The sequence below is a fragment of the Carettochelys insculpta genome, chromosome 3, assembly GCF_033958435.1.
Source record: "Carettochelys insculpta isolate YL-2023 chromosome 3, ASM3395843v1, whole genome shotgun sequence".
Lineage (NCBI taxonomy): Eukaryota > Metazoa > Chordata > Testudines > Carettochelyidae > Carettochelys > Carettochelys insculpta.
The window spans coordinates 104,470,204-104,482,697 of record NC_134139.1 but is presented as its reverse complement, the minus strand read 5'-3'; the positions used below and the strand labels follow the sequence as shown (position 1 = coordinate 104,482,697).

The 12,494-nt window shown below is 41.2% G+C and overlaps 1 protein-coding gene across 3 annotated transcripts in view; it reads left to right on the top strand.

Moving 5' to 3' along the window:
* Positions 1-11,971, top strand: part of PDE7B (phosphodiesterase 7B) — a 296,173-nt gene extending 284,202 nt beyond the window's left edge. For all 3 annotated transcript variants that reach the window (XM_074990509.1, XM_074990510.1, XM_074990507.1), the window contains one exon: positions 5,016-11,971. In XM_074990509.1, the coding sequence (XP_074846610.1) occupies positions 5,016-5,233 (218 nt within the window). In that variant the 3' untranslated portion in view covers positions 5,234-11,971. The remainder of the gene's footprint in view (positions 1-5,015) is intronic.
* The last annotated feature ends 523 nt before the right edge of the window (positions 11,972-12,494 follow it).

Here is a 12,494-nt window from a genome sequence, read left to right as displayed (position 1 = left end):
AACTCAGTCCCTGCTTCCCATTCTGACCTGCCACAAATATCCCCTCTGAACACTCCACAGTCCAGTACTCATTTTGCAGTGGTCAAGTAATCTAGTTAACTGACCAACAAGATACAGTTCTCATGAACTTTGAATGGATTGTTTTCCCTCTTTCCTTCTTTCTCCAATAAGGTTGTCCACTTGGTCAGACCAGAAGGACTAATGCCTTTCCTGCACATACAACAAGAAGTCCTGTGGCACCTTGTAGACTGACAGTATTTTGGAGCACAAGCTTTCCTGGGCAAAGACCTGCTTCATCAGATGCATGAGTGCAGCAGGTTTCAGAGGGGGATTTAAAGAGGGAGTCTCAGTAAAGGGGAGGGCCAAAGCTGACAAGGTCTGTTCAGTCACGGAGGATGTGGCCCATTATCAGCAGTTAATGTGGAGTTGTGAACATCGAGAGAGGAGAAACTGCTTTTGTAATGGGCCAGCCACTCGCAGTATCGTTCAGTCCTTGGTTGATGGTGTCAAATTTGCAAATGAATTGCAGCTCTGCAGTTTCTCTTTGGAGTTTATTTTTGAAGTCATTTTGTTGTAGGACTGCTACTTTTAAATCTGTTACTGAGTGTGCAGTGAGATTGAAATGTTCTCTTACAGGTTTTTGTATGTTACCATTCCTGATGCCTGATTTATGTCCATTTATTCTTTCACATAGAGACTGTCCAGTTTGGCCAATGTAAATTACAGTTGGGCATTGCTGGCATATATTTTATTAATAGATGTGCAGGTGAAAGAGCCTCTGATGGTGTGATTAATGTGGTTAGGTCCTGTGATGATATTGCTGGTGTAGATATGTGAACAAAGTTGGCATTGAGGATTGGTTCCAGGTTTAGAGTTACTGTGTTGTGGTCTATAGTTGCTGGTGAGAATTTGTTTAAGGTTGGCAGGCTGGCTAGAGGTGAGGACAGGCCTGCCTCTCAAGGTCTGTAAGAGCGAAGGGTCATTGTCCGGGATGGCTGTAGATCACTGAGGATGCGCTGGAGTGGCTTTAGCTGGGGGCTGTATGTGATGGCCAGTGGTGTTCTCTTGTTTACTTTGTTGGGCCTGTCTTCTAGCAGATGACTTCTGGGTACACATCTGGCTCTGTCAATCTGTTTCTTCACTTCATTAGGTGGGTACTGTAGTTTCAGGAAAGCTTGGTAAAGGGCTTGTAAATGTTTGTGTCTGTCTGAGGGATTGGAGCAAATGCAGTTGTACCTTAGTGCCTGGCTCTGTACAATGGATTGTTTAGTGTGCCCTGGATGAAAGCTGGAAGTGTGTAGGCGAGCATAGCTGTCCGTGGGTTTCCGGTACAGGGTGGTATTTATGTGATCATCACTTATTTGCACAGTATTGTCCAGGAAGTGGATCTCTTGTGTGGACTGGTCCAGGCTGAGTTTGATGGTAGGGTGGAAACTGTTGAAATCATGGTGAAACTCTTCAAGAGCCTCTTTCTCCTAGATCCAGATGATGAAGATGTCAGCAGTGTAGCACAAGTAGAGGAGGGGCACTAGGGGATGAAACCTGAGGAAGTGTTCCAGGTCAGCCATAAAAATGTTGGCATATGGTGGGGCCATGCAGGTGCCTATGGCAGTGTCACTGATTTGAAGGTATAAATTGTCCTGAAATCTGAAATAGTTGTGGGTGAGGACAAAGTCACAAAGCTCCACCACTATTTGTGCCTTGGTTTCATCAGGGATAATGTGCCTAACATCTTGAAGTCCATCTTCATGTGGGATATTGGTGTAAAGGGCTTCTACATCCATGGTGGCCAGGATGGTGTTTTCAGGCAGGTCACCAATGAACTGTAGTTTCCTAAGGAAGTTGGTGGTATCTTGAAGCAAGCTGGGAGTGCTGGGAGACTAGGGTCTCAATAGAGAGTCCACATATCCAGACAATCCTGTAGTGAGAGTGCCAATGCCTGAGATGATGGAGCATCTGGGATTCTGAGGTTTATAGGAAGTGGGTAGTAGATAAAATAAACCTGGTTGGGATTCTAGGGGTGTGTCTGTGTAGATTTGTTCCTGTTTTTATAGGGAGGATCTTGAGCAGATGCTGTAGTTTCTTTGTGTACTCCTCAGTGGGATCCTGGGACAGTGGCTTGTAAAATGTGGTATTGGAGAGGTGCCTGGCAGCCTCCTTTTGGAAGTCTGTCCTATTCCTGCAAAGTGATATCTGGTCCATCCTGTGCAGTCCAGTCGGCAACCTTATACTCCAAATTTTCACATGGCAGCTTTGCTCCTTCAAGAACATCAGTCTCTAAGCACCGGGGGGGGCCAGAAGGAGTCCATTCAAATGTTGCATAGGCTTTCCCTATGCCACAAGAGCTGGTCTTGCTACCTCCACAGCCCTCCGATCCCAGAAAGTGGAATGAAGGTTAAGCTCAGGCTCCACTGCACTATTTGCAGACCACCCAGTAGCTCACTGGTTTATTTTTACTCAGTGTTTTCAAAATGTGCCTGGTATCAGACCATGTGCATGACTATGCAGTTGTGTAACCTTTGAAATGCTCTGCCAAACATACACCATTGAAAAACTGTGTTATTTAATATTTGTTTGCTCCTTCTCCCCTACTCCAAGCCATGGTACACTTGACATGGAAACAATTTTAAAAATACAATGGTAAATAACTACTCGGTGGTTATGATTCTCCCTTTGTAATTGCTTTGAGTTGGGCAATTGTGATTCATTCTACCACTGAGATCAAGTTTATTTTCACTGATAGGAAATGTTGCCTTGAAATAATTTTTTCCCCTTACAGAGCAGCAACATTAGAAACAGATTCACAAAGAGTGAAGTTGAAACAGACCTTTCTAGATTTTGAGATTCACATAAGGAATACAAATAAGTATGGCAGACATGGCTAAGTAAGGCAATACTAGAAAAAGGAATACTCATTTCTTCCCATCCAGTTCAGAGCATATTCCTCTTGGCATGACTAGTTCCAGCAGGCTCTGGCACACAGTAGTGATTTTTAGAGGTACCAGCCCTTTTCCAATATACATATCAGGAGTTAGCCTCGTGAACTTGGTATTATATATTAATGGCAACATTCAGGCATACAGATTTGCATGCTCACAGTATTGCTTTCCTTTTTCCTGAGGGTGGTTCTCTCTTGCCATATATGTGAGAAGCCACCAGATGCTAGAAAGCAAGGGACCAGAAAGTAGAAAACCCAGGCTTGAATTCCAAAATTGACATGTGCCTTTTCTGAGTTTTGAGCGCCTTAGATCTCAGTTTCCCTTTTCGTAAGGCAGGAATAACCATACCTAAAGACTAACAAAATAATTTATTCGGTGATGAGCTTTTGTGAGACAGACTCCCATGGAAGCTCATCACTGAATAAATTATTTTGTTAGTCTTTAAAGTGCTACTGGACTGCTTTTTTGTTTTGATAGTATATAGACTACCACAGCTATCTCTGTTACTGTTCATAACTATTCACAAGTGAGTTATGAGGAGTAATAAGTTTCTGAAGCTTCTTTGGGTCATTGGATGTCAGGTGCAAATTACCTTAATTTTTTCGTATTTCAGTGAAAGATAGTCTTTTATTAGAGGCTCTGATTTCTTCTCAGATTAACTTTGTGAAGACACATAGGGAAGGAATACAATAGTGGCAGAAATATACAACAGAGCTCAAATATACACATTTAGTTAATTGAATTACATATAAATTAATATTCCAGATGTCACTTATTGTGAAAATGAGTAAATATAACAGAAAAACAAAAAAGTTAGCTCTCATCAGCACTGCTTCGCACAGTATGGTTGTTTCATCTTTTTCCTCAGCTAAGGCTGCACAGGGAAGTGCTCTAGCAAGGTCTCATTAGAATATTCAGACTTGATTGGTGATGTGTGATGCATCTGAATTGTAGTAAAATATTATTTTGTAAAAATAAACTACACGTCTGGAAAACACAATATATTTTCTGATGCAGTCTGCTTGCATTGTGTTGGCTCATTTATGTACAATATTCTTTTAATCTGCAGTGGCTCTCCGAGTCAACAGCGTAAATTTATAAACATCTCCTGTGCTGCATTTGTTCTGTAACCAGTACAATAGCTTCCGGAGAAACTGAAAGCAGAACTTCCATTTAACAGCCCACTTTTGAGATCAAACTGCAGTTATAGCCTTCAATTGTTTTTGATTGTGATCATCTAAAATATTAATTCCTCCTCAGCTAAAGATGTAAAGTATTCACTCTGCCCATGCACACTTTGCTACATAGCTGCTGCAGGGTGAAAAATGATGTGGATGATAAAATCCCTCCCTCCATCCCTGGGTTAGCAGTGCGGTACTCCCACCCCCCACAACACTGAGCCACTAAATCATTTCCACCTTGTAGGCCTGCATACAGCCCTAGCCCACTGTCCTGGTATGCACACTGCCATACCCAGAGGGGCCACACTGTGACCTTTTAAGACAGTATGTGTTACAAAAAACCATAGCCTGTGACTAAACAGGGACCCGAATCCTAAACGTTAATTGTACTGCTGCACCTCTTTCCTAATCAGAGCATAAATTCATTTTTGACTTGAGGATTTGCACTTGGATTAAGCTTTGTAAATAACACCATTAATGTACCTAACTGGAATGAGACCAGGAAAGTCATGATTCACATGGTATATACAACTACAGAGACAGCATAAGATAAACATCAGCTGCTTAAAAGAAGTCTGATATAGGTAAAGCAGACTTGTATACAGTAAGTGTGAGACTATCTTTGAGAGATTTCAGGACAGGAGATTGCTTAAAAAGGTCTTATAGTGGTTTCCATTATTATACAGGCAGAGCCAGCCAATCTGATTTTGCAATAGTCCTAGAAGACAAATGTTCCATGACCTTCAGTTCAAGGGTCTGAGCTAGGGGCTTATTTGTTACTTGTCACTGAGGTTCTGTGACTTTGTTCAGTGCACATGATACACCCAAAATGCAGGGAAAGGCATTTGATGAACAATACTGCTTCTTACACGTCTTCCCTCATATGTTTCCCCAGGTTTCATGACCTACATCGTAGAGCCACTTTTTGAGGAATGGGCCAGGTTTACAGGAGACACTCCCCTTTCTGAAAATATGCTAAGCCACCTCAGGAGGAACAAGGCCAAGTGGAGAAGTTTGCTTCAGAAGCAACACAGCAGTAGCAGAAGTAATGACCGCTCAGGTCAAGTGACTGAAAATGAAGAGCAGACTTTAAATGAAGGTGACATCCCCTAGTGCCAGTTCTGACTCCTCCTTATGGTACTGCTGTCTCTTCTTTCTTTGTCACAACAATAAGCCAAATTGTAAGGAGCTGCAAGGCCATCACCACCAATATGGAAAGAGAAGAAAAAGGGAAGCATATGCTATAAGGGCCTTCGTGAATAAACCCACCCTATTTCTGGGTTTCATGTCTGAGCTCCTTGAATTCACTCCCTCCTCTTCCCTGTACTTCTACTTCTCCATATATCTGAAGCCATTCATCACTTCTGAACATTAAGTGCTTGAATAAGGAACTCCATTCCGGAGTGATGAAGCTAGGCCAGTAAGTGGCTGCCAACTAACCGGGGAGGGTTAGAGAGAAAACGGGGGAGAGAAAGAAGTGCTCTTGCCAACATGCATTCACGCTGGCTCATATTGTGACAGGTAGGTGTATATAGGCCTGGAGTGCCGTACACATTTTTTCAGTTGGGCAGCTGAACTGCACATGAAAACACCAGCATCTTCAGAGCTCAATGGACCTTGGCTGAATGAGAGTGCACAGAGGAAAGAATCTCATTTTCATGATTATAACGAAAAACCTTTTTAACTTTTATATGCTGTGTGCTAGACAACAGAGATAGAAACCTTGGACTGAAGTTATTTGTGTGTACACAACGCAAGCAGGACAAGGCTCATTTGGTTAATCATTTTTATGCCACATTGGATAAGAGACGGTTGTCTTCTCACTGGAGGGAACTGCTGTTCCCTACAGCAAATGAAAGGGGAGACATTGTACAGCTCAACCTTTGCAACGTTACCAGATCTATCTTTCTGATCGTTCTGTTTCAATTAAATGTTTATATCCATGTGTACATTTTCTGTAAATACAAAGCGCTACTGATTCCCATGCCAAAATACTGAAGTATTATGGGATTGCTATCTGTATAAACAATGGCACTGTGAACAGAATACTGTTAGTTTTAATACAAGAGAAAGCATTTGTAAATATGGTATAGAATTTATTAATACACTTGTTTGCAGATAAAGGCCTTAACTTTTAGCATCCTTCACTGCTAGCTGTACAAATCATATTGTCGGAACTACCTTTGTATTTTCAGCCTTCCAGCAGAGGTCATAAAAAATGAAATCTGTCAGGGCATTTTCTAGAAATTTCACATGCATTCCATAAGAACACCTATTGTTTAATCCGTGGCACAGTGCATGCTCAATCTGAGATGCTTCACAAAGCCTGAAGAGAGATATTTTTAAAAATAAACCACAGCAATATTACACAATCTTTTTTGCAGTTCTGACTGGTAACCAGCTAGTCATGAGTTTTATTTTTGATGAAGTAGGGGAGTGGTCTACAATGCCAAATGCATCCAAGTGAGGTTTGGATGCTGGTTTTGATCCAGACATTCTGGCAGTTCTAGAGTCTATTTAGTTTCTCAAATGATGCAGAACTGCAAATTCACTTTTTATTTATTTATTTTTAGTCTTTACATAAGTTTTTAGCTACTTTCTCCCATTTTAATAAAAATACCTTACTCAGCTTTAATCATTTTTAAATCTCACTGAATGAAGGAAAATACTTCGTGGTCAATTCAGTAAGCTCCTGATTAACTATTATGGGCAACAGTTACATAGGAGTTTCCCTTTCTAGCTTCCAATGTTTTTGAAGGCTATGCTTTGTAGTCTATATCATAAACATCTTCTGTTGGGCATTCTGTGGAACCTGCTCCTTAAGTTCCTCCAGTCAGATGAGCCTTCTACCTGGGGCACTAGCTCATGGTGGTAAAGTGTTTGGTTTTAGTGTGTTACACTGAGAGCCACGGCAGTGCTGTTACATAACTATTCTTCCACTCAAAATTATGTCACTTATTTAAAAGTTTTCTGTTAAAAAGTTGTCCTCCTTTCTGGACTCCATAATAGTACAATTTATTATGTGACAGGACTGCCTGGGAGAGCAACACAGGACAGCACAATAAATGCTAAATTTATAGATACCATTTGAAAAAGCTATTTTACTCTTGGTATAAAAGTGCAAGGTAATAAGAGATTAGAAAAAGGATTAATGATGTTAGAAGTAAAATTTTTCATGCTCATAAAAATCCAGTTAAGAAATAAACTAAATATTAGTAAAGAAGGAGATGCATGTAATATGTGGGTAGAGTCAAGCATTGCACAAGATGACTAATACTCATAGTGAAGCATAAAAGTGAAATTTAGTTAACACTGGAAACATGAAGCATGTTGGGCCAGATAGCTTGGTCCTTTCCTATCATTTTGTGGTGTGGCAGTAGATAATGGACAGGACCTCACACCTCCCAACAAGAACACACATCACATTTTGCTATCTGACCGTACTAACAGGACCTACAATTCAGGGAATTGCTTAGTAGTGGAACAAGAGTATGTTCCCTTCCAAAACACTGTTACCACCTTTTCAGTCATTGTATCCTCTGTGGCCAAGAACCAATGGCTCTTTAGACCAGGGTGAGCAAACATTTTATGTTGAGCTCCACTTTTCATCCCTGCAAGTAGCTGCCCCCCCGCCATCATGTAATCCAACCCAATAGAAAGGTTGGTTATGGTCATATGAAAAGAAAACTCCTTTTTGCATGTACAAGAAAATATGTAGAATGTAAAACTATTAATTGGTACATAAATATGAATACACATACATAAAAACAGTACCATATTTCAAGATTTTTTTAAGGAGATGGATAAACCTGAGACCAGGAGACGATTGTGCTGCACTACCCTCATGAAAGTGCTACTTGACTGCTTTTTTGTTTTATGAAAGTTCATGTCCCCCTGAAGAGGCCCACTGCTGAATTTGCTCACCCCTGGGCTAGACAGTTCCGCTCCATTCTTTTTAGGGACCTATTTTAGCTCCTGATACTCCACAGGTTTAAGTCAGGATGTGTTACTCACAACACAAAGCCATTGAAGGATAAACAGCACTTTAAAAGATAGGCAGGTTTCTCCAGAAGTGGGAAAAAAATACCCCTTCCCTTTTGTTTGTTTTCAATTGTAAACGTCTCAAGTTAGCTTAGAAAAATATTTTAAAGCTGTTCTATAGCTTTGAATGAAATGAGTCTATTCAATATTGTATGTTCCCAGCTCTTTCTATTACTGTGTGCTAATAGAGATAATCGTTGTGGCATTTCATACTTTTATTAGTAGAAAATACTTTTGGGGCAGCTCTTTGTACAGACAGAGGTCTGATGTGATGTCTACAGTACAGTCTGGGCTTTTGCTATTGGCACCTAAGAATTGTTATTCATGTCAACCCTTACAAGTTCCTAACCATTTTAAACTAACAAGCTGCTCTTAAAAATACATGAGGACTTCCTTTTCATGAAACTGAAATGCACACACCTGCAAAGTTACATCCAATAACTTTCACCAGTGAAACAATACTTGAACAAAATTCAGGTTGGCTTTAGCATCTACCTAAATGACAAGTAAATCAAAGAAATTATGCTAGTCATAGGCTGTGTCTACACTAGCTCCCTACTTTGAAGGGAGCATGATAAGTAGGGTGTCAGGAGATTATTAATGAAGTGCTGCGGTGCATATGTAGCACTTCATTAAGCTAATTCTCCCCCGCAGAAACTCTGAAGTGCTGGCTTGCGTGTAAGCGCAACTAACCCATGGGTACTTTGAAGTGCCTGGGCAACTTTGAAGCAAGCCGGCACTTTGAAGTTTAACACTTTGAAGCTGCTGCAGGGGAGAATTAGCTTAATGAACTGCTGCATATGCACCGCAGCACTTCATTAATAAATGCCCAACACCCTACTTACCATCCTCCCTTCAAAGTAGGGAGCTAGTATAGACATAGCCATAGTCTATCTAAGCCAGTTTGCCTCAGGTGCTCTGGACCAGTTAACATCAAAAGAGCTGTGAAGCGAGCCCTGGGAGCAGGTGCCTGCCAACCAGTCAGTTTTCGGCTCTGTGCTGACAAGCAGAAATTTTGGGTGAGTTCCACCATTTATTTTCCCCATGGAAGATGTTTCACTGCACTTGAAGCATTCAGCTCAATACCACCAGCAAATAAATATACACTGTTGATTCATGTGTTAACAATTGTTTTGTTTGGAGCACAGAAATACTTGTAAAAACCCAAGCTGGGAATGGGGCAATAGAATGGAAAAGTAGGGAAAACAAACATTTGCACAGAAGAGAAGGTTGTGGACTTTTGTCTCATTAGTTGCATTTGACACTTTACAGAAGACCTATGTAAATGAATTCCTTACTTCTAAGTGGGCCTATTGGCTCTCTACACAGCTCAAATTCGAGTTTTCTAGTTGGGCTCTCTTTACAGAAGCTCATAGTGAAGAGAGCACACAACAAAAAAATACAGAAGCTCGATGAGCTCTCATACATACTGCTACATAAAAATAGATATCACTTACCTTGGTTAAAAGCCAAAATGGTTTTCTCTAAAGAAAGATTATATACTGCCATAGATATAAATTCTGTAACTAGAAATGAATTAAAGCAAGGAAAATAGTTTGTTTAGACTATTAGCCTTGATTCAACAAAGCGTATAAGCCTGTGTTGTTGCTGTATCAGTGCACACAAAGCAGCAGAGGATCAGCATTAAACCACTAATGAATGCAGAAGGAAAGCGATACAGAAGAAATCAGCAGAGAGAGAGCATCAGTCTGTGGTAGATCATTGTTTTAGCCTAAGAGGTTCTTCATATTTCAGACAGAACAAATATTAGTAAAGTAGACAAGTTAACAGTAGAAGCCACAGGAGTCATTAGCAAAACACAAGAATGTAGGCCACTCTGCATAACATGGTGGAAGGAAGAGCTTAGAATTCATGTCACCAATGTAAGAAAGTTGGTGACTGGACAAAAATGCCATGAGCTGGCTTTCTGTCTGATTAACTCTGGATTGTAGAGCACCTCTGGGCTTCATATAAAGCGTGATGAAGAAAACAGCTTACAAATGAGCATTGAAAAGGCTATAGCATAAGGTTCCAAACCACTGAAACACAGCAAGCTAGGCCAGCATTCTCATGCAGAACAACAAAAAGAGATGTGAGAGAATGTATGTTAAACAAGCTAGGATTGCACTCAGTACTTTTCTGTCAAACAAAAAAAAAAATGCTGACCTGGTACCCAGCCGACTCCCCGCCCCCTCATCCACTGGCCAGTCCAGCTGCTGGGGCTCTCGAGGTGCTGGTACTCAGTACTGGCAAGTACTGGCCAAAAAAAGCACTGATTGTACTACACAGCATTCTTCGAATGCCTGCCCAAGACAGTAACCAAGCAAGGCTTAACCCAACCAAAAAGGAGGCTATTTGGTTTAAGAAATGAAGTGGAATAGACTAGATTATCTTCTTCTCTCTCTCTCTAAATTCTACGATTGTTTTAAAGTGTACAATTTATTAAGCCTATATCATAAGAATGTATCACAGACATTCCACTTACACTATTAACAGCACACAAAATGAAATGACCATCTTTCACACTGCCGCTCAGAAACATCATGGCCAAGTCTACATGGGCAGCCTCTGTTGACAGAGGGAAGCTTGGCAGTACCTCTGTCAACAGATAGCACCTACACACAAAAGCAAATTGAACGAGCAAGCGACTCGGTTGGCAGAGAGCAGGCAGACTGCCCTGCACTTTCTCACCAGAAAAGCTGCCTGGAAGCCCTCCGTCAACAGATGTGTCAAGCCTGGCACTCTGTCAACAAAACACAGTCGACAAAGGTGTTGTACCTGGTCACGAACAGGGATAACACTGCTGACTAAACCGCTGAGTTTGTGTCGACAAACTCTTGACAGAGCACTTTAACTATAGCTGCTTGGCAAGTTTTGTTGCCAAAAGCCCAGTTTTGTTGACAGAAGCTGCCTGTGTAGACGCAGCCCATGAATCCTTAGCACTAGTAGAATCCCCATCTAAGTCAGCCAAAAACAAGGAAGAAGCCCCCTGGCCATAGTGGGAGCTGCGATCCCAGTCAAGGCAGAACACCACACAAACCATAACGATGATTTTCATCGGGCTGGTCAGTCAGCCTACCAGTCATGATTTATTCCCTGCTGATAGCCAGTCCATGTCACTGAGCTAGATATAAGCTGGTCCTTTTTTCCTGGCCTGTGTCACAGAAGCTCAGTACTTGTAATTCATTAGTAATTAAGCAGAAAGGGTTGCTTTGTGTTAATTTTGCTTTTACATGAAATCTGACATAACCAACATGGCAAATGGCAAAAAGAGAACGAGAGGGGCAAGGTGTACTGCAAGAATGTGTGTGTTTGACTTTCCCATTGGTGCAAACAATCATTTAGTGCTATACTCCATCCTATATTTTAGGTACACAAACTTTTACATGCAGAGCTTTAAAAGTTTGACATAAATGTACAGTATATTCCGTTAATCTTTGAACACAAAATTGTATAGAAATGTCATGTTTATTTTAAAATGTATTACTCAGCCATACACATACCTAACACAACGATATGAGCCAAATCCTGGTGCCAGCAAAATCAGCTTCCATTGACTTCAGTTGGACTAGGCTTCTGCTCATATATGAGAGAGAGAGAGAGAGAGAGAGAGAGAGTGAGTGTGTGTGTGGACGTACACACATCATGCGGACTGAGCTGAAAGGAAGTACCGGATTGTGTGAAAATGCTGTGACTGCTATGCAGTGAGGCCAAGAATTAAACAAGAGACTTAACTGTATCATTTTTTTTGTTGTTTTACATACTGCTGTAAGTATTCATCATGTCAAAGGATGACAATAAAAGGAATCAAAGAATGATATTTATTGTGAAACATTTGTTTAGCACTTGCTAAAATTTTCTGACTTGACAAGGCAGTCAGAATTCTCCCCCAAGCTACCGGTTTATCTATATAATGCTCATAGGAATATATAGTTGTACAAGTTCATCCTTAAAGTGATATTGCTTTGGCAGGAATGCTTATGTCCTGGTGGTGTCTAGCACTGCCCCAAAAAGCTCAATCCTTTGGGTGGGGACAAGAGTGTATTTCCTGGGATTGAGCAGGAGACCCAGTGTGTTACATGTGGCTCTGGTAAGCGTGACATGCACTTCCACCATTAGGTGTGACTTGAAGGAGCCAGTCATCCAGGTAGGGGGTAATCCTGGACCCCTTGATGTTAAAGGAAGGCTGTCACCACCACCATACACTTGATAAATGCATAGGGTGCTGTGGAAAACCCAAAGTGGGGGCTGAAACTGAAGGGAACGGAAACTGCAACCAGTCCACTGCTAACCAGAAGTATTGCCAGTGCGAGGGCTTGAGCATGACATGAAA